The sequence below is a fragment of the Simochromis diagramma genome, unplaced genomic scaffold (genome assembly GCF_900408965.1).
Source record: "Simochromis diagramma unplaced genomic scaffold, fSimDia1.1 OVJJ01000536.1, whole genome shotgun sequence".
In the NCBI taxonomy this organism is placed as follows: Eukaryota; Metazoa; Chordata; class Actinopteri; order Cichliformes; family Cichlidae; genus Simochromis; species Simochromis diagramma.
The window spans coordinates 423,310-450,011 of NW_024387029.1; the positions used below are offsets into that span (position 1 = coordinate 423,310).

The following is a 26,702-nucleotide window of genomic DNA, read 5'->3' on the forward strand; positions in this document are numbered from 1 at the left end:
CCTCACTGCCAGTGAATAGAGCCACTATATGTGGCGGTGGAGCAGGAGCCTGACAGCTCATTCTTGTGATTGAATGGAAGTGTGTGGTATTTCAGCCGCACGTGACTCAGTTTAGCAGCATTAACCCCGTGCCCTTGGTTTTCCCCTGCCCTGTCATCATGTTCCCCTGGGCCCCTGATGTGACACATCTATCCTCTTTCCTCTGTTGTACTTTTTTTGCACACTTTTCCATTTTTTCTCAGAGTTTTTACACTTGGACATCAGGACCCTTCCCCCATCAAATATCTACATTTTACATCCAACAGCCATCACTTTAAAAATGAGATAACGAGCTCTGTCTAACCACAGTGGGGAGAAACTTGCAGTTACAATATCTGGTTTAGTTTTTTCTCAGAGACTTTGTAAAACTTTCAGCTGACTTGTGCCCTAAGTTGAGCCTTGCAGGCAGTTCTCATGCGCCCTCTCATTCCATGTCTACTTTTGGGATGAATAAATCTCCACCAGTGCTTAAATCTAAACCTAACCATATGTAATGTAAAGTGTCTTTGGTGGTAGAACACGACGTGAGAGCAGGTTGCCTGAAATGCACAGTTCAGGGCAAACACAGCCCATGTTCTTAATGCCTGTCAGAATGACATCTAATAGCCAGCAGTTCAAAAACTATTAACAAAGTGGAAGCTGAACACTGACACAGATATCACAGCGCAGCCTACACATGCACGGTTTCCTTTTCATCTTTAACACTTCCTGTGTTTCCTGGATTCGAGCCTCCACAGGTTGTCCTCACTCTTGGATTGATGCGTTATTGAATCCAGTATTGGAACAAAATGTGTGACACGCTGACCTACTCTCTCAGTCTAGACAAGATTAAAGCATGCGTACGTCAAAGCTGAGATATGCTGAAACACTCTCAGGCCTCATTTCTAACCCACGACATTCCCTCAGACTGTAAACTTGTGAAATCCTTTCTCAGACAAAACCACATTAGCGCTGCAGACTGGAGCGAGCTGAAGATAGTTGGTCTCGTTTCCACAGTTTTATAGGTGATGATTTAGCGGTTTGTGCGTGGGGATAGTCGTTCTTGGGAGACATTCTGTTTGAGCAGAAGATGTGCAAGAACGACGTGAGAGCGTGCCAACTTTATAATGACAGGCTGTCTGTATAGGATGCTATTCCTAGTCACTGTTATTTTGCTGCTTCAAGGAAGTTGATGTGGGAGGGTATGGAGAGCAGCTGTGTGATTTTACATGTAATGTTAATGTACATCTTTTTTCCAGACATCAATGCTGTCTATGCATTTGAAAATAGTTTTAAATTGTGGTTTTAACCAGTAATGTTTTTAGACTTCACTGGAAAATGCTACCCTGAAGCATGAACGATGACAGAAAAGCACTTTGAAGGTTTTTGGGGCTTTACATTTTCTTAGTGCAGTAACCACCAGCTGTCCCACTTAATCCTGCCTCTAAATCTGTTTGTCTTTATTGAGCTCACAGGTGGAGTGGCATTTATGGAGTTTATCCCAGCGTGTATTGTGTGGAAAACAGGGAAAGTCAGAGTTAATTCTATAATAACGACAGAATTTCTAGTATTCAGAGTCGGTGTTTTCAGATTTACAGAGGTGTCTTCAGACTTTATCCCCTTCTTTCTTGGAGTTCTGAGGGTTGAATGCTTTAAGTGTTGCAATCCTGAAGGAATAATCTTCCTGCATAAGTAAGAATCTCAACACAACTTCACAACGAGTCAAAGTTCTCACGCATTCCCCCTGAAGTGGTGTTTACCCGCCGCCGCCTCACATGTGTTCCTGCAGCTAAATTGTTGCCACAGAATACATGATGAGTGTGTGTGTGTGTGTGTGTGTGTGTGTGTGTGTGTGTGTGTGTGTGTGTGTGTGTGTGTTTGTTAGGGGATTTCCAACTGCTTACTGCTCCCATTCCTCTCTTTCTTATCGCCTCTTTGTCTGGTTCATTCTTACTTAAAGTGTTTGATTTATGGTAAATATATTATCTCTACTGTGGATAATTTCAGATCTGTGTTAGTTTACAGCATTTAAATGGTAAAATATAGATTGTGGGTAATGTGCAGTAGCAGTTTTCAGAAGGTCTCTCTGTGAAATGACCCAGTTTATATGTGTGGAGTCTACAAACAGCTTTTATAAGGAGAGAATTATGTGAACCCACATAAACTGGCACTGATGCTCATTTTTCTTTCTCTGTTATAAAAGTGTTCAGTGTAACGAGTGCTTTTCAGTTAAAAGTGTAGATTGTGATGTGCACTGTTCGGACTTGTGAAGAACATCCAGAGCTCAGCTGTGAAGGCCTCTCATTCAGCACAGGGGCACCAACGGTCTTAAGACTGGTGTCTAATTTGTGCCTTTTCTCTCTGTCTGCTCTGTGTGATAGTAAGTTACAGGGACTCACTCGTGACTGCCTCCTGCTCCGGGGCCTTCTGGTCCCGGGTAGGCCTTGTGGTGTCAGTAGCCACCCTCAGATCCAAACTGAGACTGCGGCCTGCAGCTTTGAAACCACACACGACTCTGCATGATACACGTTGGCAGCATCGGGGACGCACACGCAGACTGGCACAGACCACATAATGGCACACGGGGAGCTGCCGTACAGTAAATGTTGGCACTGCCCTGCAGTTACTTATAAACCACACGGAGACTGTGATTCATTAGTGCAGATACTCTAAACTTAGAGGCAGGTATTAAAAGCTGAAAACAAAGCATATGAGCTTAAGTATAAAGACAAAGAGATGCTTTGTTTGTTTTCTCAAAGGAATGATCGGACTTACAGTACAGTTAACACTCACTGAGCGCTGACTTTAAAGGCCCATCGGAGATTACAGGATGAGCAAAGAAAGCAAAAGAGACGCCCTTTAAAATAAGACCAAGTTTAGTACAAATGTTACGACCCGGCTCCAAAGCTGCAAAATAAAAAAAGGAGACGAATACCAGAGTGTTAGTGAGAAGAGGTTTTATCTTGAAATGGCACAGCAGGCTGGCTGAACTGGCTGGTGCCACCAGAACAAAGACCAGTGAGCTCCCGGGAAGCTTCCCTCAGGTATGCTTTTATCCACACCTGAGTAGGTGTGGCCAATTATTACCAGCTGAACACATTGAGGAGATCAGGGGCTGCAGAGGGGCGTAACAACAAAGGTTTTTCTTATTTTCTTTCATATATGTACTGGTACAGTGGCAGATACTCATATTAAAAATAATATCATCATCTTCTACTTCAAACTTCACAAACTCGACTTGCTTTCTGGATCAGAGTAGGATGAATGGCAATAACTTGTATGTTTTAAGGGAATTAATTGTTCTTATTGAATTATGATATTCTTAATCCATGTGTGTTACCTCCAGTGTTAGCTGCTGACAGCAGAACAGTTCAGTCTGTTCAGTTTCTTCTTTTTTTGGCCTCCTTCAGGTTTTCAGGGAGGATTTACTGACTGTGGTACAAAGGCGAGTCCTGCTTTGGTTTTCTGTCTTTCAGTTACAGATTGTGTCACATGGTGTAACATTTATGTTGCAAACAGCCACACACTGACTAATCAAAGCCTCGGCTTACACCAAATAAATCATGTCAATTCAAATAACTCCCTTCTACAACTTCTCATAATGGATTTTCTGTCTGTATACACAGGCATTATAAATAAATCATAACTATAGAGCAGCACGTTGGAAATTATAACCTGGAGCCTGAGCTGCAAGCCTCTGTGGTCAGCAGGCTGGATGGAGACACAGCTGGTGATCACAGAACAAATTTTATGAGACAGTTTTTGAAAGTAGTTTTAATTTTTTAAAGAATTTTCTTATATGAGTGACTCTAAAGTGCTTATCTGTGTACATGTGTGTCTGTGTGTGTGTGTGCGTGTGTTTGTGTGTTAATATAACAATATAGCACTTTTCTTGCTCTTTGTGTCTGACAATGTTGTAGTTGTGTAAAGGTGAGAGGTGAGAGGTCATAGTGTCAGCTGGAGTGTGTGTCTGGTATTTGGCACAGCTGTACCAGAAATACAAAGGGCATGCACACACACAGGCACACACACACAGGCACACACACACAGGCACACACACACACACACACACACACACACACACACACACACACACACACACACAGGCACACACACACAGGCACACACACAAATAATCTTAGGCACAAAGCAGTGGAGAGGGAAGCAAGTGAACTCAGTCACCTGGTAAGCCAGTTTCAACAAACAAAGCTACTGTGATATTTATCCAAAGTCTATCACCCATAATTTTGTCTTTATTTCTTTTATTCTTTATTTTGATGTTTTAAACTTTTTAAACGTATCCAGAACGTCCTTTGAGTCGTTGTACGTCACGATAAACTCTAATCCAAGTAGCACTTGTACAGAATGAGTGGATGGATCGGACGCGTGTCACTACGAGTCGCTTCTTCCTACGTGTTTAATATTTTTTGGGGTTTTTTCAAGGTCTCGTGCTCTTTATGAGGAACACAATGAGCTTTATTCCTTCTCTGCGCATGCTTTCCTCCCCAGTAATCCTCTTTCTGACGTTATGTGCATACAGAGTTTAATCTGCGTGTCCAGCTGCTTTGTGTTTTCTGTTAAGTCAATGAAGCTGCTCGTTAGCAGAGTGTACCGACTCCTGTTAGCAGTTTATCTCACACTCCTGTGAGTGTGTCTGTTTGCACTGAGTGTGTACATGTAAACACATATGTGTGCTGGTGTGGCATGTGGGACTTCAACAGGCCTGACTGTGCTCATGTCACAGTTAGTTAAGTCTCTTTCGGCTCCATCTAGTGGTGACTCTGGGGAATTGCAGCAGTTGAAACCATGCAGGAGCTTATTGCAGTTTTAGCTGCAGGAGTCATTTTACAGTGTGACCGCCACCCTGAGTATCACATGTGTTTCCTATCACAGTGGAAGAAGCTTGTGGTCTGCGTGTTTGGTCAGTTGTGGTTTGTGTGTAACTGGGTGGCTCCCAGTGTAACAGGGACAGGATTGTTTCAGTCGTGGGGCACCTGTTCAAAAATACATCTACTCCATGCTCCAGGCTCATTATACACTGAACAGCAAACCATTATTCCAGACTCGATGGTTTAAGGATAAAACACACAGACCGAGTCTGATAATCTTTATAAAATATATTGTGGCAGTTTTCAGTTTCACTTAATAGATGTTTTCAGTGTTTACACTTGCTGTGTTCTAGATAGATAGATAGATAGATAGATAGATAGATAGATCGATGTTCTCTAAATGTTCAGGCTGTCAGTAGGTATACCTGTACAGGCTACTGTAATGTGCTCTCAGGTGGCTGGGAGCCCTGTTTCCTGTCTTAATGACAGCAGAGTAATTAGCCCACATTTACATCAAAAGGCTGCAGCCATCTGTTAGCGCTTATGGTACGAACGAGCAAGGAACTGGGAAGAGGAAGGAGAGAGAAGGGAAGAAGGAGAGCTTGTGCCCCTCGGCCGTCTGTTTTCTTACCTTGTCTAATTTCATTTTTGCCACTCCTCGTCTCACGTATAGGTGCACTTTTCTCTGTGTGTAGCTCTGTGGCCCAGCGTGTTATTTTTGTGGGTGCGTTTTTGTCCTGATTGTGGTCCTTTAGGCAGGAAGGGCCCCGTCTGCAAATGTGAGCTGGACAGGGAGTCGGGAACAGAGCGGCACATTGTACTGGGCGTACTGGGGGAGCTCGGGGTGCAATCCGATCCAGTATCCTGCCATCACAGAACCAAGCTGTCTGCTGTCACACACACACACACACACCACTTTTGCCTGAACCTCTTCTCTGTCTTTTTGCTGCAAAGATCTGCAAAAGGCTTCAAAGTTATGCAGATAAACAGATCAGCATCCTCCAGGTCCTGGAAAGTTTTTGAATTAAGGAAACTCCATTGAAAGTCAGGGAAAGTATGGAGCCTAGTTTTCTCCGGTTTGTTCTTTACCTCTAGTGCCGTCGAGACACCTATGTCTGGAAATGAAAAATTAGAAAAGGCTAGCATTTTTTTATATTATTGACGGACTTTTCTTCATTTCTGTTTTCTGTTTTAACCTGTCTCATGTTTCCACTTTCACTAACTTCAAGCACCGTTCTCACTTTACCTTTTCCTTATATTCCCTAAACTGTACATCTTCCCTTCCTCTCTTCCTCCTTCACTCTCTCTGTGGTGCAGAGTGATGTTAATGGGCTGTGGTTGAGGAGCCAATATTAATGCACCGTTTGCTTTGTCTGAATAAATATTACAGTTTGTGGGCACGATCTAATAAACTGTGCCCCTGATAAACTGGGTGTCACCTAAACATACGCACCTCTGATGGGACGAGTGTGATTTGAGGAAACCACAGTGTAAACCTCATAAATGGCTGATTTATGTGTCACAGTACGAGCCGACTGTGGGTCTTTATGTTTGACAGCAGCAGACAGGTGACACTGAGGATCTGGGCCAACTTAAAGTCATTTATGATGCTGACGTAGTCAAACTGTTTCTTTTTTCTGACTCTCTCGTTCACACTTTGAATGTGAAACTTTACTCCTGATTCTGTCTTCGGAAGTCTGATGAACTTTGTGCCTGATCGTTAGTTTAGGAAACACGTGTCTCACACTGTGCGGTGATTTTTCACTTCTCTGCTGTTCACATGTTTGGCTGTGATGTCCACAGTGGTAACAGTGGCCCTGAGTGAGTGCCCTGCTGTTATATGGTCCACTGTGCTTTTTAAACATGCTGAGGGTGGAATAATTACAGGTTGTCTATAAATAGGACGTTATTTGAAGTACGTGGAAATGACGGTTTATTAATGTGGCTGCAGGGTGAAAAAAGTAAAAGAAACTTGTCATATAGAAGATGATACATCTCAAAAAAGTATTTTTTTTTCTGTCATTTTTTTGTACCAGAGAAATGTGTCAGTGATGCTGTGAGTTTATTATGAGAGGTGCCACAGCAGGGCTGGCTGTAAATGAGTTTAATTGGTTGTTAACAGTAAAGTAAGCTCAAACACAGAGAGGCTCGCCAACACTGAGGGAGGATGTAACTGCCTCACTTTAAAACCTCAGTGAGATATGCTTTATAATTAGACTTCACTGGGTTTTTTATGCAGGCCAGTTGTTTTCACGCCTTGGCAGCACTTGTGCCATGTGTATTTATTATTCTATCTAAGTGGAGAGCAGAGTTCCCAGCAGCTCTGAGCATTTCATAGGAAACAAACTTCACTGTTATGTTTTTAAGTCTTTAAATGAGAATCATGTACATTTGTATACAATAAAAAACTTCTGAACCTGCTACAGTGACAGTATAACGTCTCCCTGATGCTGCCAACAAGCAGCCTTTTTGGGATTCAACACCAACCAGCCTTAAAACATGCCAATAATAAAATCAATACTTCAAAGATTCTGGTTTTAAGCAGAAATATTCCTGATGTACAGGGAGCAGCACTTCTGCTTCTGCTGTTACAGTTCTGTTTGTTAAAACTGACCATAAAGGGAATCACACCCTGAACCCCAGAGGTTCCTCAATGACACAGTGCCTTTGAGCAATGTGAGAAAGTCAGCCGCAGAAACAGACTGACTGACCTCCGATGTGGAGACGGGATGTGAGGCTGTGTGTGTGTGATTGTACGATGTTCAGGTATGTGTTGAATATTTGTCGAGCGAGCGCGTGCATTCCTGCGTGTACGTGTCAGGGGGGGACTGTGAAATGATTGTGTGGTGTCAGACAAATCTTCGTTTGACTCAGCGCGATCACGTCAACAGCCGCTTGTTTCAGCTGCTCGATAAGCGCGAGCAGAATAGACGCCACTGTCCGCGCTCTGCATTAAACTGAGCTTTCCTGTACCTGCCCTGCACTGCTTCATATATGTGGCTTGGACCGCCGCCCGCTCGCTCTGACACAGGGCCTCCTTTCTTACATTAAACCTAAATGTACAGTGGCGGCCATTGTGGGCATCTGCTGGACCTGATCCTATATCACATTAGTGATTCGAGAACATTTGAGATCGACCTTTTTGATTCTCTGGGGAAAATTGCAAAGAATGACTGCAATGAAAAATAAAACTGCCCTTTTTTGTAAAATATTTGGCAATATTAAAAAGGTCTTTTCAGTTATTTCTATACAGCTTACAGGATGGACAGCCTTCCAGAAAGCTATTAGAGGAAACAGCTGAACTTACAATATTTAGGTCTGCTGTGGAGTAATCGTTCAAGGTGTGAGGCTGTTTTTTCTCACTCAAGAAAAAGAGTTAAGTACTTTGTGCAGAAAAAGCTGTAATTCAGATTTTATCTCTTTAGTTTCCATTGTTCTGAAAGCTCCACAGACCAGTTTGTGTTAATAATGACTGTGTGTAAGGTGCTGATTTAGAGTCATTTTGCAGTATTTCTAGCAACTAAACCATCAGCCTTAAGATTTTACTTGTTTACTTAGTGAACGTCACGTCTTAAAAATAACCGTAATGACTGTTTTCTTTGCTTGTTTCTTTGTCATTAGACCCGGTCGATGTGTTACGGGCTCTGCAGGTTCCCTCTCTACCTGAGGGTGTGAAGAAGGTCCCTGGCTTCTGCACATCCCGTCGCTCCAGCAGCCCCGATCATGCTTTCCGCATCACCAAGAAGGCCCAGATCTCCGCACCCACCAAGCAGCTCTTCTCAGGTAGGCCTCCACCTGGCTGGGCGTCAAAGTGTAAGAGTCTTTGGGCTGACTGGTTTGTAAAGAGCCTCAAGGATTGTTTTTAACCTTATACACAACCTAATTGTTTGTTGTTGTTGTTTTACTTTACTTACTGAGGTGACTGACTTCTATAATATGATGTAAGAATAAAAGGTAATGACATTATCAGAGGTATTCTCTCACACTTTTCTCAAGATGATTAAAGTAAAGCTGCAGAGTTCAGCTGTTCACAGGTGAATACACCTGATATGTCATCGATTCGGTTTACACGGTTTTAAAAAATGCAAAATGGGTGCAACAATTTATTAAATGTGCAAACCTACATGCATAGTATGTATGAATATATGACACAAAAACAGCTTGAATATTTGATGTGACTATCATTATTCTTCAACACAGTCTGAACTCTTAATTTAAGAAGTCTTTAGGACATTCAGAGCTCTCCTTTGGATGCTGTTCTCCATTAAAGTGCATCCACGCTGCTTCGATAATGTTGAGTTCTGGGTTTATTCTGCCCAGGAATGCTTCACTGCTGCAGATAGTTTTCTTTTGACCGGTTACTTTCCTATTTTTTCACATCAAGGTTCACATCATGCAGTGATATATTTTTAGAAAGCAGCTCTTGTTGGTACAAAAATTTTAAGTCAAACTCTGTTATGTTTTTCAACTGAAAAGTGAAAATGTTTAGATACAAGGACAGAAAAGGAGATAAAAAGCACGACTTCCTGAAATCGTGCAGAACTTTTACTCGAGACTAGAAACTGAACAAATATGTCTCTTTGGCAACATCTACAGAAGTGAAGGGAGATTTTTGCACAGTCCTGCAGAACAACAGCTTTTATTGTGAGGCATTTAAGGAATCTTTTAAAGTATGAACATTATAATTATATGTGTAAAAACGTTTTAGGCACAGAGTTAAAAGTTGTGAATAGACTGTTTGTTTGTTGTAATTCTTTATAAATGCCATCCAAAGAAACAAACCCAGTCTGCATGCAGACAGAAAAAAAGTATTTTTCTTTTGTTCATAAATGTGCCATAAATCTGATCGTGTAGAAAGTAATTCATCCATGTCGTGAAGTTTTGCATATTTTACCCAATGTTAGGTCAGAACAGCTTCTGTTGTAATAATTATCTTTGCTAGCTGTATCAATATTGCACAGTATTACCGCCATATAGCAGATCTTATCTTATTTTAATGATTCAGATTGTTTGGGGGAAAGGATTTTAACATTTAAGGTAGTATTATTTAAACCTGTCCCACCTCACAGTGTAAAAACGGCTTTGCATTTAATATTTATCATGAATTCCAGACAGGAAACCTGTAATTATCCTTACTGGTTGGTATCTGTTTGCACTGAGCTGCGTGGAGCAGCTGAGCCCTCTGCGTGATGCTCGTGGATATTAAGTATAATTATGTGTTTTCAGTGCAGGAGCAGAGTTAAAGTATGTGGAAGACCCACAACAAATTAACTTTAGAAGCTGCCTGACACCCCGGGGTGAGGGCAGAAAGGAGACGGTAGCACTTATGTGGCTGTGAATAAATCCTCAAAAGTCAACGCTGATGTTCAGCCTTCTTTCTCCAGCTGTCATTATGTGATACACCATCTATGCCAGCTCCACATGGGATCAGAGCGTGACATTATGTAACCACTTCATGCTGACATGTGTATTTAATAAATTAAAGCTCTTCATTAGTGTTATTTTCACATTTCTACCACTTTCTGCCTCTATGTTTCTTTCCAGTCTGCACACCTGCTTCGCTCTTGTCATCTTTCCTCATCTACAAATATGGTTAATACTTCCCTCGCTCTCATCCTCAGGTCGTTTCCCGGAGAATTTCTCCGTCATGGCTCTGGTTAAAGCCCAGGCTGGCCTCCAGGCCTTCCTCCTCTCCATCTACAGCGAGCAGGGCGTCCAGCAGCTGGGTATCGAACTGGGACGTTCACCTGTTTTCCTGTATGAGGACCAGAGCGGCAAGCCAGCTCCCGAGGACTACCCACTCTTCAAAGGCGTCAACCTGGCTGATGGCAAGTCAGTAACCAGCAACAACAACCAGTTTGTGACCAGTTGAAATGACATGATTGTACTGGTGTAGGTGTGAATGGGACCAGTGTTTGCTGGCTGTGTGGAAACTCAATATTATTTTTTGTGGGGTTGCTGATGGCTGTTTATTTAGGGCTGTTCTCACGTTGCTCATTGAATTGCCTGTGGTTCCTCCTCCTCGTCTGTAGGTGGCATCGCGTTGCTTTCTCTGTTTCCAAGAAGAACGTGACACTGCTGCTGGACTGCAAGAAGAAGATGACCCGCCCTTTGCCCAGGGGCAACAAGGCAGTGGTTGACACCAATGGCATCACAGTGTTTGGAGCCCGCCTGCTGGACGAGGAGGTGTTCCAGGTGAGGAGCTCGATCAAGATAAACTGTGATGTTACTGACTGGGTGGCAACAAAGTTTCAGCAGGAAAATCACACATTTGTTCGTGTTTTGGTCACAGAAACGCAGAAACAAGTTCTAATTATGTGTTTGATTTTTCCTCCACAGGGAGACATCCAGCAGCTGATGATTGCCTCCAACCCTCAAGCTGCCTATGACTTCTGTGAACACTACAGCCCTGACTGTGACTCCCCTCTGCCCAAAACCCAAGCTCAGGACCCCAACACATACGTGAGTAACACCACAACAAGTCCAGAAACAGACATCAATTCATTAGTCATTTAATATCAAAAAATCTTCCCACAGTAACCTTTGTTAGAGTCGCATTCGTGGTGCTTTGTTAACACAAAGTAAATATAAAGTCCTTGAGGAGGTTACAGCTCATTCACAAAACTGAGGGCTCGTCTGTAGCTCCGGTAAAAGATGCCCAAACAGAATCTCGGACTTTGTTTTGGATTTCTGTGACACTTCCTGTAGAAAGAAAACTTTTCACCGAATCCGAATAATTTAAATAAAAAATGTATTTTGTAGCTATTGAAAGATAAAAAGCAGGAACAGGAGCGAAAACTGACCAGCCTGCTGAATGCTTACAATAAACTTTAAGCAGTCAGTGAATATCGCTGATCCTTGTGCAACATCCGCCTTAAGTGCAAAGTAGTGCAAATATATCTCTGTTATATCCATCAGTTCCAGTGCCTATGCCATTGTTAAAGTTCTATCATTAGGATTATTAACTATTTATTGTTTTTATTTATGTTACAACACAACATATTGAAAACATCTTGAGATCAGAAAAAAAACCTTCTGGAAAAAGTTTTTAAGATTCTAAAAAGTCTAGCTGTCAAACTAAATCTACTAAAGTTCGTCTGAAAATGAAGTCCTCGGGTTCAGTTTGGGTCATCTGTTGATGTCATCAAAGTGCTGCTCCCCCTTCCTGTCTTTCTCTCGCATCCTCGTCATCAGCAACAGTTTGTTTCCATCCGCTTTCCTCCTCACCGCCACAGTCTGTGTCTCCCATTCGGTGACGTAAAGCAGAGGCGTTGTCATCGTCCCATCCCAGAGCTGTGATTTTACATTTTTTACACTTTTATGATTTTATGCTGTTGACTTCTTAGAGCAGTGGAACACAGAAAGGTAGGGGAATGAGGATGATACAAGCAAACATCAGTGTCTTTTGACATTTTTTATATATAATGAGTTGAAAGAAAAGGACCTGTTAGAACATAGAATTGTGTTAAATTCTGATTGGTTTTCAAGTATAAGAATTTGGCATCACGATGGCTTAAGGTGGAGCCTCTTTACTTACTGAGACTGGTCGTGCACGTTACATTAAGTACTCTAGGCTTTGCAAGCTTACATTCATTAATTTCACTGTAAAACAAACTGATATCTGTGAGCTGGCAGTGACTGCATCGTCTGCATCCATCCAAAGTACACAGACTTTGTTTTAGAAGTTTGTCTGATGTTAAATCAGGATAAATTATCGGTCACTTCAGAGCTCTGACACTCCCAAACCCTGTCATGTTGATGCTGTTGAGATGACTTTTTCTTTTTTGGATGAATAGAAATCTCTGTGATTTTATTCATTGGCTTCCACTATTGCTTTGTTTTTGCTGTTTTCTCATTCGTCCAGATTCTTGTGTACCGACATATTTAAACACTTTTTGACACAGATTCTGATGAGTGGGAAAAAAGTCAAAGATTTGTGTTTTCTCATCATCCTGTTTTCTGTCTCCTACTGTTGTTTATTCCCCCTGTCCCCAACGCTGCATCACATACTCTTCATCTTAACCTTCATTTATCCCTACATGGCCTCTAAAACCTCTCTCAACCTCCCCGTGGAAATCTAAACTCCTCTTCATGCGTTCTTCCTCTTGCTTTCGCGTTCCTTCCATCTGTCTCAGTACTTTGATGAGGAGCAGGATGACCATGAATACCCCTATTATTATGAGGAAACAACAGGCATTGCCTCCTCCTCCGCGACCCCCTCTCCCCAACCTGGGGCCCCCAACCAACAGGTAAAGAGGGAGCGAGAGTGAAGGAAAACACGAGCAGGGTTTGTGGAAGGGAGGGAGAATGAGAGGGAGAGAGAGAGGCATTTAAACCATAACTGGCTCATAATCCATCCTGTATTATTAGGTTTACAAGTGCTGGGATGTAATCTAGATTTTCTTACACGATAAATTATTTGTTTTATTTTTGCCTCTCTCGCTCTGCGCTCATTACTCCACACCCCCTTTTTGTTTTATTACACCAGCTTCTCCCGTTAATGCAGACATGTGATTACCTCCATCCCCATCACACAGGATTATTTTTGTCATTTACATGTTGTCATATATGTTGTGTGTTCACATGTGGCCAGGTGGGGGCACTGGGGCAGTGAGGGTGCAGCTGTGTTGTTTTATTTAGGTTACAAATGATGTCAAACACCTTCAAAGGGAGATTTTTGAATGAATTGCTGTGAGATAAAGTTGATATTTATATGATTTCATAATCATATAAACTGGACTTTAAGAGAGCGTTAAGATATTTAAAATTCTTGGATTACAGTGATTACATGTTAGATTACAGATGCAGTGGATTTCATGTTTGTCATGTTACCAGATACTAGGTGTGGTTTGTCATACATTGGGTAATCAGCTTATTACACTTACAGAAGCTTTCCTGTGATCGCTCACTACATGGGGTTTAATGACACACACAGTCTTTGATGTCCTGTTACTGTTTTGCATGATTACTTCATTGTCTGGGAGGATGTTACCGCATGCACCTACTGTGCTTCTGCACCAAAAGTTTCTACATCAACGTCTGTGTAAATACGAGAATGTCAGTGCACGTGATTGTGTTAGTAAATGCATTCATGGTTGTTCCCCTGACCTTTGTGAGGAGGGTATAGTCCTCTGTTTTCTCTTCATAACGTATTTTTGTAGGCGATTGTTTGTGAATACAGTTTTGATTTGCATGTATTTTATTGTAGCAGCATGGTGGTTAGAGTCATTGATCTACACAACTTTACACTTTGTGGTTTTATGTGACTAACACGCATTTGCATGCCAGACCGCCGTCCCTGCGACTTCTTTTGCATGACTAAACTGCAGCAACCTTCTCTTACAGTTTGCTTGGTGCATTAATCACAACACAGCAGGTTTGGTATCAGCGTTATGTATGTTTGTGTGTGCCTGTGTGTGTATGTGTGAGTGTTTTGCAGCCAGCTTTACCTGCCCCATCACGCTCTCAGTGCCTCTGCCAAACCACAGCCTCAGTTCTTATTAGCACAAAGATGCTGCTTTGTTATTTAGTATTGGGAATGGCATTATTGGAGAGATCAGCAAAAACAAACTCAAATAAATTGGTTCATAGACATGAAATATTTCATATTGTTTGGCCATCTTGGTGTAAATTCCATTTTTAATGCTTAAGTGGTGTCAGTGTACTTCTGTGCTGTATCCAGTAATGCCTGTACAGTCTCAGTAAATCATCCGAGCCTTAGCCATCTTTATGTCACTGTTTCTCAAAACATGCGTTCTTGTCTTTCTCTCTCCTTCTGTCATCCCTTGTTTGTGCTTTTCATCCCCCTCCCCATCTCCGTGTATCTTTGTCATCTTCTACTCTCTTTCATTGTCTTTGTCCATATTCACGTTTACATACAAAATAACATCTCAACCAAACAATAATCACGGCTATTAGAAGAAGGCAGTCACTGAAAAAACAGCACCTGCTAAACCCACACTTGTAAAATCCAAGCCCACTCCAGCTAAGCCCGTCAAGTCTGGATCATATAAACTCGTCGTCAAGCCGCCTATGCCCACCAAAGCTTCCAAGTCCTCCAAAGCAAAGCCCACTGCAGCAGACGTCCTCCTGTCTAAAATCAAACCAACCAAATCTAAGCCCACAGCTGCCCCAGCGAAGAATAGCAATGGCAAAACTGGCGCTGTGAAGAAAGCAAATGGTAATGCAAAAGCTACAACTGGAGCCAAACCAACACCTCAGGTCAAAGTAAATGGAAATGGCAATGGTAAGGTTGTATCTGAGAAGAAAGCTCCTGTTACCTCGAAGGCTAGCAGCAATGGAAAAGCCACAACAGAGAAGAAAGCCAATGGAAACGGCAAAACGGCCACTGATGTTAAAGCAAAAGGTAACAGCAATGGTGGGGCTAAGGCTAATGGCAACCACAAGACTACAACAAAAATTCAAACAACTGTGGTCAAAGCAACCAAGGCACCTAAACCCACCAAAGCATCAAAACCAGGACCTACAAAATCTGCAGCCACCAAAGCTCCAAAAGTAAAAACCCAAAGCAAGGCAGACGTCAAAGACGTTAAAGCTGTGACCAAAGTCCCCCCGGTGAGCAAACGGGGGAATAACTTCGTCAGGGATTCCCCCCCGACGAAGTCAGTGGCAACATCTGCCCCAGTCCGACCGACTCCACCCAGACCCACAAGAGTCAACAAAGTGCCGGATATAAAATCGCACAAACCTTTCCCACCGTTTGGCAACACAGCGCTGAGCGGAACTGGAGTCCCACCGAAGAAAGTTACCAACCGTTATCAGCAGGTACAGCAGGAGGCCGATGTTTGGGTTGGAACAGCCCGGGTCGTATGTCCCATCTTTCCAATCTCTTTTCTAGATCTTTCCATCATCCAGGATCTGCAGCAAAAGTTTTATGAAACCTCTTTTTTTCCTGCTTTCTTTTTTGAATTCTTTGAACTTTCAGTAATTTTGATGCAAATCCTCGATGATGCAAAATCTGGCCTTCAGAATGGAAGCTGGTTCATACCAAGCTGTCTGTTCATATATCATATGATCTCCATGATCACGCCAGCTTCCACATATGATATGGTACAGCGGTGCAAAGTGAAGCATGGCTAATCGAACGGTTTCACTGTTCTTTACTTCACTCCTACCTTCAAGCTGCTGAAACTGGATGTCAGAACATAAACGCACTCCAGCCCTCTGTTTCTTTCTTTCCGGGGAAACCTTTAACATACGGGTCTAATGAATGAGCATGGATTGCTATGGCGCATAAATGCAACACATACTATCATATTTTACACACTTGCAACACATCAGACCTCCCTGTCACTCTGTCCTCTCTATGTTTTGGTTGTTTTTTGCGTACCTGTGTTTTCTCCCTGATCTCCGTCTCCCTGTCTGCTGTCATATTTTGTATCTCATGTGAGTAAAGCAGCTTCACAGAACTTTCCATCATGCTTTGCTTAAAATCAGAATTTCAGTAAATGTTCCATGAAGTGCATGCTGTGGAAAGCAGTGATTGACTTCACTGAATCGTGTTCTGTGAGGCTGTTTAATGGGGATTTTTCACTGTTGTCTCATCCTGAGGTGAAACTAGTTCATCCCAGAGCATCATGTTATGATGTTTTCACCTGATGGGATGGCTAGAAGCTCTCAGTTCTACCACCAATACGAGCATATTTCACCCTTTCTGAAGTCTTGGCTTGTGAGCTTTAAAAAGCAAAAATGGTTCAGCGAAGAAACGAAAAGAAATCTCACTACAGTTATCTCAATGACTCTCTAAATCTTGCATGAGGCAACATTTATAGTCACTGAGATTCTGAAACGACCTGAAATTTCTTTTCAAAAACGGTTCTTTAAACTTTAAAGATGTGAGTTGCAGCTAAAAAGCTCTTTGCCTTTGCCAACCACAGTTTCATGTCTCATTTCTTCTTTTAACTCATTATGAACCAGAAGACTTTGAACTAACCACACTCTCTCAATCGAATTTGCTTACTTCCTCCCTGCTCCCCCACTTCCTGTCCACTTGATCAATTAGGATGTAGACACTGAATATTCTGAGGCTGGCCACACCCCTACAGAGACTGATTATTACTATGAGGAGACCTTCACAGAGCCAGAGGGTGAGGTGGTTGGACAAGAAGAAAACGCTGTACAGGTAAAAAGAAGATGACACACTTTATCAGAAACACACATCAGGTCAAGCTAGAGTCCACAGAACAGCTTAAACTTCACATACGAGTGTTTTAATAAAACCTCTGAGGGAGAGGAGGATGTGATTCCTGTGTGGTGGTGAGCCCAGTCTTTGTAGTGTAACAAAGTAGTTTAAGCTCTTTGTTTCTCCGTTTACTTTTCTAACCACTCATCACTGTTTTGTTGGCATCGATGTCACGTGACAAGACATAAGAAAAACCTCTTTCAAGACAGAATGCACCGCAATCATCCGAGTGTACCATCGGATATTTTTACGTGGTTCCCGTTTTTCCTAACAGCAAGAGTTTTATTCTCATCTCGAGATCCATCATTGTCGTTATCTCGACATAAGAACAAGAATCTTGTGAAAACAGGATCCACATGAGAATATTTGATATGTGCTTTGAACCACAGCAAAAAAGAGATGAATTAAATGCATTCTTGTTTGAGAGACAATCTAACTGTACTAAAGAATTAGATGATTTGCAAATTCATCACATTTTTGATTTTGTTTTGTTTTCCAGTTTCTATTTTTGCTGCGTTTTTTATCAGGATATGATTTAGAAACCAAATACCGACATTATTCATAATTATCAGGGAGGGTGTGTCAGATATGTTAATGCAATGTGGATTTTTTTTATATTAGAAAACTGTGCAGTAAATTCACTGGATTCTTGTTTGTTATTAAACTTACATGGTAAGTAAAAAAGAAGAAATAACATAGTTTTTGCTTTGCGTAGCAGCTCGTCTTCACAAAGTGTTTAACATCAGTTCTGTGTGTGCACGTACGATGCAAACATCACCATTAAAAGTGTTTTTACTTCTCAAACTTTTACATTTGTGAGAACGTATTTGATCACCGGTCATCACGAGGACTGATGTTAAAAAGCTTTGGTGAAATTATTCCAGAATAAACTAAACTTCAAATGATTAATGGAAGATTTAGGGTTTCCAGGATAAACCTGATCGCCTGTACGGTCTGCCAGATGTCTGTTTGTGTTCTCTCCCTCTGTGACTGTTTATTTATAAAAGGTAAGACTCACTTTTTTCTGTATGCTCCTCTTCCACCGCTGCTTTCCTCTCATTCTTCATTTCAATTCCACCCTGAACATTTCCCCGTCCTGCACACCTCTCCCCCTCTCTTTGACTATTCTCCTCGTCCTTTCTGCACCTTTTCTTTTCCTTTGCTTGAATCATTCTCTCGTGCCCCTCCATCCATCCCGCTGTGGCTACGATAAACTCGTCGCAGCCTCAGGTGGAGCCAGCACTGGTGGGAGAAGAGGTAGACGCCGCCAAGGCGGGCGGTACTGGAGAAGAGCTCTTCACTGAGGAGTATGAGACTGGGGACGTGGGCCTTAAGGAGTACGACTATAACTACAGAGACTACAATGAACCATCACCAGAGACTGCAGAGGTTGATGGCAACATTGGCCCCGCCCTGTCCGCTGTGACAGACGAGGGAGGCGTAAGTCGCTTTGCTTCAGAGGCAAAAACACAAAAAACATTTCAACCAGCTCTACAAAGTATCGTGAAATTGCATTCAGTGTCCCGTCACGTGACTTGTTTGAGTTTGCACTGCAGAGAGAGATTATCTTACATTAAGCCTTACATTAATTCAGCTACTGATGTTTTGGTTGCTAATTTGCTAATTTGAATTCAAACACTGAACATTGCTTTGAGAACTGGCACAGAGATGATCCTCAAACATGGAGTTTAGAAAGCTCAGCTATCCAGACTGGATGCATCAACCATCATTCACCAAACTGTGAATTCAGAGTGGTCGACATTCATGTAAAATTTGTTCACAGTCTCCGTTTTATAGCCTGCAAACTCAGTCAGTCACAGAGAAACGGACAGCGAATGCATTTCAAGGCAAAGTTATCACAGCAGTGGTTGAAATGGGTTTGATTTTATAGTGTGTGTATTGAGCCTTACAGTAACTTATACTGTCACATATGCTCCATAAAGAGGCATTCAGAGGTGATCTTTCGCCCTGAATGTCGTTTTGAGTATATGTCTTTGTATTTTGGTGCCCAGCTCAGAGGATTCTGTATCTGTGCATAAATACGTCTGTAAGTCATGGACCAACAGTTTGGAGAGCTGCTGAATCAATGGTATTTGGATACAAAGTTACACTTTAATCCAAGCAGAGCAGGTTTTCATTTTATTTTACTCTTTTATCAACTCTAGTACGATAATGTTTGACACATGTGTATGTGCATGCAGTCAAAACACTGAAATCTGCTTTCAGTGACTTTGTGCATACTTTTTCTGTGTCGTGTGTGTGTGTGTGTGTGTACTTGTTATTGACTGCATGTGTGTTTTCCTCAGGCTGCTGTTAGAGGCCAGAAAGGAGAGAAAGGCGAGCCTGCTGTCTTGGAGCCTGTGAGTCAATTCAACAGTTTTACCTGACCGGGTGTTTTGGGAGGGGGGGGGGGTGTTTTACCAGAAGCTACAGGGAATTGCACTGGCAACCTTCCCATTACTATCCTGTTTTTCACAGTAATACAAGAAATACACTCACCAATTATTTTGTTAGGAGCTGCTTGTTACAGTCAGTTTGGACGTCCTTAATTCTTTAGATTCAGCAAGGTGCTGGAAACATTCCTCAGAGACTCTGGTGATGATAGCGTCACACAGCTGCTGCAGATTTGCACATCTGTAATGCACATCCTCTGTGCTCTGTTGGACTGAGGTCTGGTGGCCGTGGTCATCAGACCAGGCAACATTTTTCCAGTTGTCCAGTTTTGATTGTAGTTTCCTGTTCTGAGCTCACAGGAGCACAGCCTGGTCTGCTCATCTGTTCAGGGTTCAACACAGTTTGCATTCAGTGATGCTTTGGTTGTAACTGGTGATTAATTGAGTTTTCTGTGCCTGCTGTCAGTTTGAAGCAGTCCTTATCCTCTGACTTCTGACATCATTGAGGCATTTTCTCCCAGAGAACTGCGCTCGCTGGATATTTTCTCTTTTTCAGACCACTGATTAGATGTTTGTGTTAACAAGCAGCTGGACCTGTGTACCTAACAAAGTGGCCAGTTAACCTTGTAGTTATACACATTTACCTTTACAAAGATATTTGTGGCGCTGTAGCTTGTGAGGCCAGTTAAGAAACGTTCTGAAGTGTTGCTCATTAGAGGATTAATGGAGTAGACATTAAGAGGACGTCTGAGGCTTTGTCTGTCTTTTTACTTTATTTTGGATTTTGCAGGGGATGCTGATTGAAGGACCTCCAGGACATGAGGGACCTTCTGTAAGTTAATATTATTTTTCTCCATCCTAAAAAAATAAATCCTCACTTTCTGTCGACAAATATTTGAACTCTTAATTTTTGTCTGGCAGGGTCCCACTGGACCCCCTGGATCTTCTGGACCTCCTGGTTCTGTCGGTGACCCCGGAGAGAGGGTGAGTATTTTTCCTTTATCTGAAGGTTTGTAGGCATGCATCTGAATCTGTGTGTTACACATGTGCTATACAAAAGGAGCTGAATTGATTATGTTTTTAAATTCTTATACTGGCCAACTCACCGTTGCCCCTCTGATATCCTGCAGGGCACTCCTGGTAGGCCTGGTCTTCCTGGAGCTGATGGGGTTCCTGGACCTCCTGGAACTTCACTCATGCTGCCTGTAAGTCACCTTTAACCTTTCAGCCTTTACTGATTATGGAAACTATCAGAATAGCTATAAATATGAGTCATATTTGGGCAAATGTTTTGTTTAAACCAGATCTGAATGTGTTTTAACTTTTTATTGTCGGTGTTGGTTTTTTATAAGCACTGAGATTTGGGTCTTTCAAAGTTGGATTATTTCGGGTTTTCCTCATTGAACACAGCTACAGTCTATAGGAATGCTCTCAGATGTTGAGTTGTTTGTTTATTCAAATGTTAGAGTAATTCCCGCGTCACTGTCACAGATCAAGTCTGAGTCTGAATGTTTGTTCTGTGTTTGCAGTTCCGCTTCGGGCAGAGTGGAGGAGACAAAGGGCCGGTCGTTTCTGCACAGGAGGCTCAGGCTGCAGCCATCTTATCCCAAGCCAGGGTCAGATATGAGTTTTTATTTCAGCTTTTCTATCTATGACTGGATTACTGATGCTTTGTTTCGCCCTGGTATTGTCACCTTTTGTGAAAGACATTGTCTCCAATATTTCATTAAAAACTGCACTTTGTTAATTATTTCGTTTTTCTATTTATGTTATGAAAACTCAGAATCAAAATAAGACTTTAATGTGGTCAGTAAGAGAACACAGAACAGAGATGATGTATTCTGTGAACGTTAAGACGATGATCTTATCCAGGGAACATAAATATGCAAACAGAGTTTCTTCCTGAATCACTGCTATAAGCAGCTGTCGTGTTTTCTGTAGATGGCTCTGAAGGGGCCTCCTGGACCAATGGGATTCACCGGACGCCCTGGACCCCTGGTATGCTACCTTTCATTTGGATCATAATAATCGGTCTGTTCTCTAAGTGTATATGACATCGTCATCAATAAAATGGGACTGAGACGATTGAGTCTCTTTCAGGGAAATCCAGGAAGTACTGGTTTGAAGGGAGAGCTTGGAGACCCCGGTCCTCAGGTAAATAACAACAGCTGTGTGTAAAATTATTAATGACTTTATTATTGTTACTCCTGTATTGTGTTTTAAGTGAACCTTTTCACCCCATGTCTGTGAGATCACAGTTATAACTGACACTTCTGACGGGCCTCTGGTTTATTTTCAGGGTCCAAGGGGACCCCACGGTATGATGGGCCCTCCAGGAAAAGCAGGAAGAAGAGTGAGTATGAACAGCTGACATTTTTATTAAGATGTGTGTATCACTTGTCGTTGTAGATTTTATTTTTTACGTTTTATGAGAGTGGGTGTCGTTTCAGGCCTGCAGTTCAGGCTGTCACCAGTTTTAAAGTTTTAAAACCTCTAAAAGCCAGTTTTTGTCCATCCAGACGCTCACCTGTGATCCTCTTTAAGCTGTCTTTAAACGTAGGTTCACCTAAACATGTTCTTCCTCTGCTCCTCGCAGGGCCGTGCTGGAGCTGATGGTGCCAGAGGAATGCCAGGAGAGCCTGGAGCTAAGGTACCCTCACTGCCTTTATTTAAACACCACCAGCCTGAAGCCTCCACCCTGTCTCCGTAGCTTTTTTATTGGTCCAGTAAGAATTGATATTAAAATTTAAATACCGGTGTCATTTTGGTGCCAAAACCTCGACACAGTCAGTTTGTTCTCCCTGATTATTCAGCTGTATCAAAGTCTTTCTCATGGATCCTGAGGCCTCAGCTGTGTGCTGACTCATTGTTATTGTATTGAGATCGTTTCTGATGCATTTCTACTTTCCACAGTGAGATAATAGTAATGTTTATGTCTGTGTCTTTCACAGGGCGACCGTGGTTTCGATGGTCTTCCTGGGCTGCCTGGTGATAAAGGACACAGGGTACGTCCAACAATCTCAAAAACAACGATTGTTTTTCAGTTATAATCTTTATTACCGCTGGAGAATCATTTATTTACAACTGCTTCATCCTTATATTTTATTAGGGTGACTCTGGACCACTGGGACCACCAGGGGGCCCAGGAGAGGACGGAGAGCGGGTACGTAGATCTGCAGATATTATAATATTAATATTACATCCAGATATTGTGTCACTGCTGATCAGCATCTTTTCATCCATAACGTGCTTCTTCTTCTGTGTTTGCAGGGAGATGATGGAGAAGTTGGACCTCGGGGTCTCCCAGGTGAACCAGTGAGTGTTTCAGTCACAGCCCAGCTGATTCTACACCTCCCACTATTTTCTATTTATATTCTACTCGTGCTTTTATTGTCTGTGTTTTAAATGGTCTCCCAAAGTACATGCCTCTGTTTTTATATCTCACATAACAAGGTCACATTTGCACCTGTTGTTTCATAATCATCACACCTTTATGATATTTTAGGGATCTTTACTGTAATTAATAATGTAGTGCAGTAACACAAAGATGGAGGAGGAGCCAGCGTGCTTTTAGAATCACTGAAATAAGGAGTTGTGTTTTTTATCCAGCTAGTTGTGGGTCAGACTTTTAGATTTGATAAAGAAGGAGAATGCAGATTACCTCTTTAAATAGCTCATTCTGTATTTATACTTTATATATTTATAAGTTCTCTTTCTTTATGTTTTTCCTTTCATTTCTATTAAAAACAGTAGTATGTGTGAGTGAATGATCTTGGTTTGCATGACGCCTGTGTGTCCTTGTGTGTTTGCAGGGACCTCGTGGTTTGCTTGGACCCAAAGGTCCTCCAGGAATCCCCGGACCTCCTGTGAGTAGAAGCGATTTCACGCCCAGCCTTCTGCTGTTATTTTGGCTGCATTGTTTTACCCCACTCTGACCACTGAGCACCCACAGCACCACCTGAACCAACAGCCAGTAACCTGGTTTCATCCCAAATCTAAAAATGAACGTGTGATGTTACCACAGCCTCCTCAAAACATACCAACATGTAAAAAAATGAATGCATGATATATTTAAACTTTCTGCTTGTTCTGCTAAAGTAAAGTTTTAGCTTTAAGGAAATTTTACTCCATCAGTTTAATATGACAGAAGCAGGAACATCAGTGTTTTTGTTCCTTGTATTTTTCTTACAGATTTTAAATATGTAATGTTAAACACAGTGAACACTTTTTATTACCTTACACTCTCACATTTGTTTTGAAATTTTATAACATGTTTAAGTACAAACCAGCACTTTCAGACAAATACTTTGTGCACTTTTTTCCAAAGACTTGTGTAAAATTAGCCGACTGCACTTTAAATAGGAAGATACCCACAAAGACAAACCTGCATCAACATCAAGATGTTTCGTTTTCTATGAGTGATGCTGAGCAAAGCACCAGAGATGATGTTTTCAGTTCCTGTTCCCTGGATGCTTTGAGTAGAAGCTGACATTTAGACATTTATGGGGAATCGTTTTTAATTTCTTCCTCTCGATCTTCTCTCAGGGTGTTCGAGGAAACGATGGACCCCACGGTTCCAAAGGAAGCTTGGTCAGTAACAGTTTCCATGTTATCCTGTTATCGTGTGTATTTGAACATGTAAGATCAGAACTCAGAATGTTAACACAAAATTTTTCTTTTAGCTAGTTTCTGACAGATTCTCTCTTCCTCCTCTGCCCTTCACTTTGTCCTGCGCTGATCGTTATTCTCTCCTCTTCTGTTTCTGTCTCTCAGGGTCCCCAAGGTGAGCCAGGACCTCCAGGCCAGCAGGGAACCCCAGGAACTCAGGTGAGAGAGAACACCTGGTCATTATCACGTACCTGACACGTGATAATGTATGGGAATAGCTATGCAGGAACATGCACACAAAGATAAAAAGAAAGATTAATGCTCAAATTGTAATAATTACATAAACTGATTAAAGGTCACACTGTGTTTTGGGGTTTTTTTGCAGGGAATGCCGGGACCTCAGGGGGCCATCGGACCCCCAGGAGAGAAAGTAAGACCTTAGATATTCATCATACTCTATTTAAAGTACAGTTACATAATGAAAGTTGGCTCTAAACAAGTATTCAACAATAAACAGTTGGAATATTATTAATTCATTACATTATTCAACTCTATTCTCCAACTCTGACATTTAAATACTGCAGTGACGACACCGAGAAAGTAAACAAAGAGAGTCGGATGTGCTGTTGTCAGGAAGAGATCTTTAAACACCTGTTACAGCAGGAGTCTATTGGATGCTTAAGAATTATAGTAACCAATCAAATTCACACATCTCACAAAGGTGAAAATATGATGGTTATTGTCAGAGATGATGATCTTATGCTATTCCACTTAAAAATGAATCTTCTAAATTAAGTTTGATATGAAGTGCAGGGTTTACCTCATGCACATGCAGTACAGCACACAGCTGCCTGCATGAAGACTGCAGTCACTCTCATATAACCCGACAACCACTTACAGCTCGGTGACCCACAGACTCTGCAGCTGTGACAGTGACAGCATGAATATCTCTGAAACTAAAGTGAAATTATGCATCAACACTTTCCCCACCGAGCAGTGGAATCAGCACTCTGAGTCTCATAGAATAACACTCGTTCTCTGTATCAGTGCATTTTTCTGTCACTCACACTTCAACCATGTGAGTCTGTCGTGCTCGTCAGCGACGAAGCAGAAAAGCGCGCTTCATTCAGATATGAGGCGTTTCAAATAAGGAGCATTTATTGACCTTATATACACTTTGTGTCCTTCTCCAGGGTCCCACAGGAAAACCAGGTCTCCCAGGAATGCCTGGAGCTGATGGGCCTCCTGTATGTTTGTCTTTCTTTATATCGTTTATTAAGTTGAACCACCTAAAGCTGGGTGATGTCGTTTCTAAGCCTTAAACTCTCTGTTTTCATGTCACAGGGTCACCCAGGAAAGGAGGGGCCTCCTGGCACCAAAGGAAACCATGTGGGTGCCATAACTCCATCACTTTATATTACTTCATTTATATTACTATTATTATCCATCCTAACAGGAGACCTGTAACCTCTGTTAGGTTTGTCCTTGTGGTCGTAGTTACCACAGTGTGTGTGTTGTGCTGTAAACCTGCTTTCTTTGGTCTGCAGGGTCCTAACGGTCCTCAGGGAGCTATCGGCTATCCTGGTCCTCGGGGCGTCAAGGTCACTGCGCTTCATTTTTAATGTGTCGTAAAACAAATTAGCAAAGACAATTTTTAAATGCGATTTATTAGAATGCAAATGTATTGATTATGAAATTGTTGTGATCACAGGGAGAACAAGGCATCCGCGGCCTGAAAGGCCACAAAGGAGAGAAGGTAAATGAATAAATATCACATTTACACAATAACATCGTGTTAATGTGCACATTTGGTGATTAAAAAAGGAAAACGGAGATATCATGTGACTGCATTTTATAATTAAAAACAAGGTTTGATGTCATGTACATCTATTCACTGTGTTTTTATTTGTTTTTGTTGCCAGGGAGAAGACGGCTTCCCGGGAATTAAAGGAGATTTCGGTGTCAAGGGAGAGAGGGTAAAGTCTGAATAACGAAGCAGCTGATTGGTCAGTTGGCTGGTTCTTTAATGTAACACTAGATGGCTGAATGAAGGACTGGATGGTCCAGATTTTTAATCTAAGCCATGTTAATATTTGCTCTGAGTTAGTGCTTTGTATACAGCACAGATTTAATCTCACAGCTGTGTTTCCACTCTGATCTCTTACAGGGAGAGATTGGAGTATCAGGGCCCAGAGGAGAGGACGGCCCGGAGGGGCCAAAGGGTCGTGTTGGACCCCCCGGTGAGGTTGGAGCTATTGGACTGATTGGTGAGAAGGTATGAACTGTTTCATTACAGCAAGACTGCATAAAAGTAATTATTTTTATTATTCAGACCATCATTTAATACTTTTATAATGAACTTGTGTAAGGATTATATTTCACCTGTACCTGGGATCTGAAACAAGTATTTATTTGAATTTTTCTAAATATTTGAGGAGTTTTTTATGTTTTATTGATGTGAATTTCTCCATTAAACCTGACATTTAACTTTATAACATGAACTTTATTACAAGATAATGTGACCGTTACACCTGTGCATCATGTTGAGTGCTTCTCAGCTTTCTCACCTACATGCCAGCATTGATCAGTCATAACTAGCTGGTTTGTAGTGGAGCAGGTTAGAAAACGCAGTCACACCTGCTGCGATTGATG

The 26,702-nt window shown here is 41.9% G+C and overlaps 1 protein-coding gene across 6 annotated transcripts in view; it reads left to right on the forward strand.

Moving 5' to 3' along the window:
• Positions 1–26,702, forward strand: part of col11a2 (collagen, type XI, alpha 2) — a 39,581-nt gene that overhangs the window by 2,814 nt on the left and 10,065 nt on the right. The window contains exons 2-30 of one of the 6 annotated variants that reach the window (XM_040041177.1): positions 8,469–8,630; positions 10,469–10,679; positions 10,880–11,042; positions 11,187–11,309; positions 14,769–15,632; positions 16,870–16,989; positions 18,274–18,489; positions 19,356–19,409; positions 20,233–20,274; positions 20,364–20,426; positions 20,573–20,647; positions 20,972–21,058; positions 21,384–21,440; positions 21,543–21,596; positions 21,742–21,795; positions 22,039–22,092; positions 22,394–22,447; positions 22,552–22,605; positions 22,713–22,757; positions 23,255–23,308; positions 23,988–24,032; positions 24,216–24,269; positions 24,436–24,480; positions 25,244–25,297; positions 25,395–25,439; positions 25,598–25,651; positions 25,762–25,806; positions 25,973–26,026; positions 26,218–26,325. In XM_040041177.1, coding sequence (XP_039897111.1) covers positions 8,469–8,630; positions 10,469–10,679; positions 10,880–11,042; positions 11,187–11,309; positions 14,769–15,632; positions 16,870–16,989; positions 18,274–18,489; positions 19,356–19,409; positions 20,233–20,274; positions 20,364–20,426; positions 20,573–20,647; positions 20,972–21,058; positions 21,384–21,440; positions 21,543–21,596; positions 21,742–21,795; positions 22,039–22,092; positions 22,394–22,447; positions 22,552–22,605; positions 22,713–22,757; positions 23,255–23,308; positions 23,988–24,032; positions 24,216–24,269; positions 24,436–24,480; positions 25,244–25,297; positions 25,395–25,439; positions 25,598–25,651; positions 25,762–25,806; positions 25,973–26,026; positions 26,218–26,325 — 3,110 coding nt within the window. Of the gene's footprint in view, positions 1–8,468; positions 8,631–10,468; positions 10,680–10,879; positions 11,043–11,186; positions 11,310–14,765; positions 15,633–16,869; positions 16,990–18,273; positions 18,490–19,355; positions 19,410–20,232; positions 20,275–20,363; positions 20,427–20,572; positions 20,648–20,971; positions 21,059–21,383; positions 21,441–21,542; positions 21,597–21,741; positions 21,796–22,038; positions 22,093–22,393; positions 22,448–22,551; positions 22,606–22,712; positions 22,758–23,254; positions 23,309–23,987; positions 24,033–24,215; positions 24,270–24,435; positions 24,481–25,243; positions 25,298–25,394; positions 25,440–25,597; positions 25,652–25,761; positions 25,807–25,972; positions 26,027–26,217; positions 26,326–26,702 lie in introns of all 6 variants that reach the window. The other 5 variants (XM_040041176.1, XM_040041180.1, XM_040041179.1 and 2 more) reach the window with 5 other exon arrangements.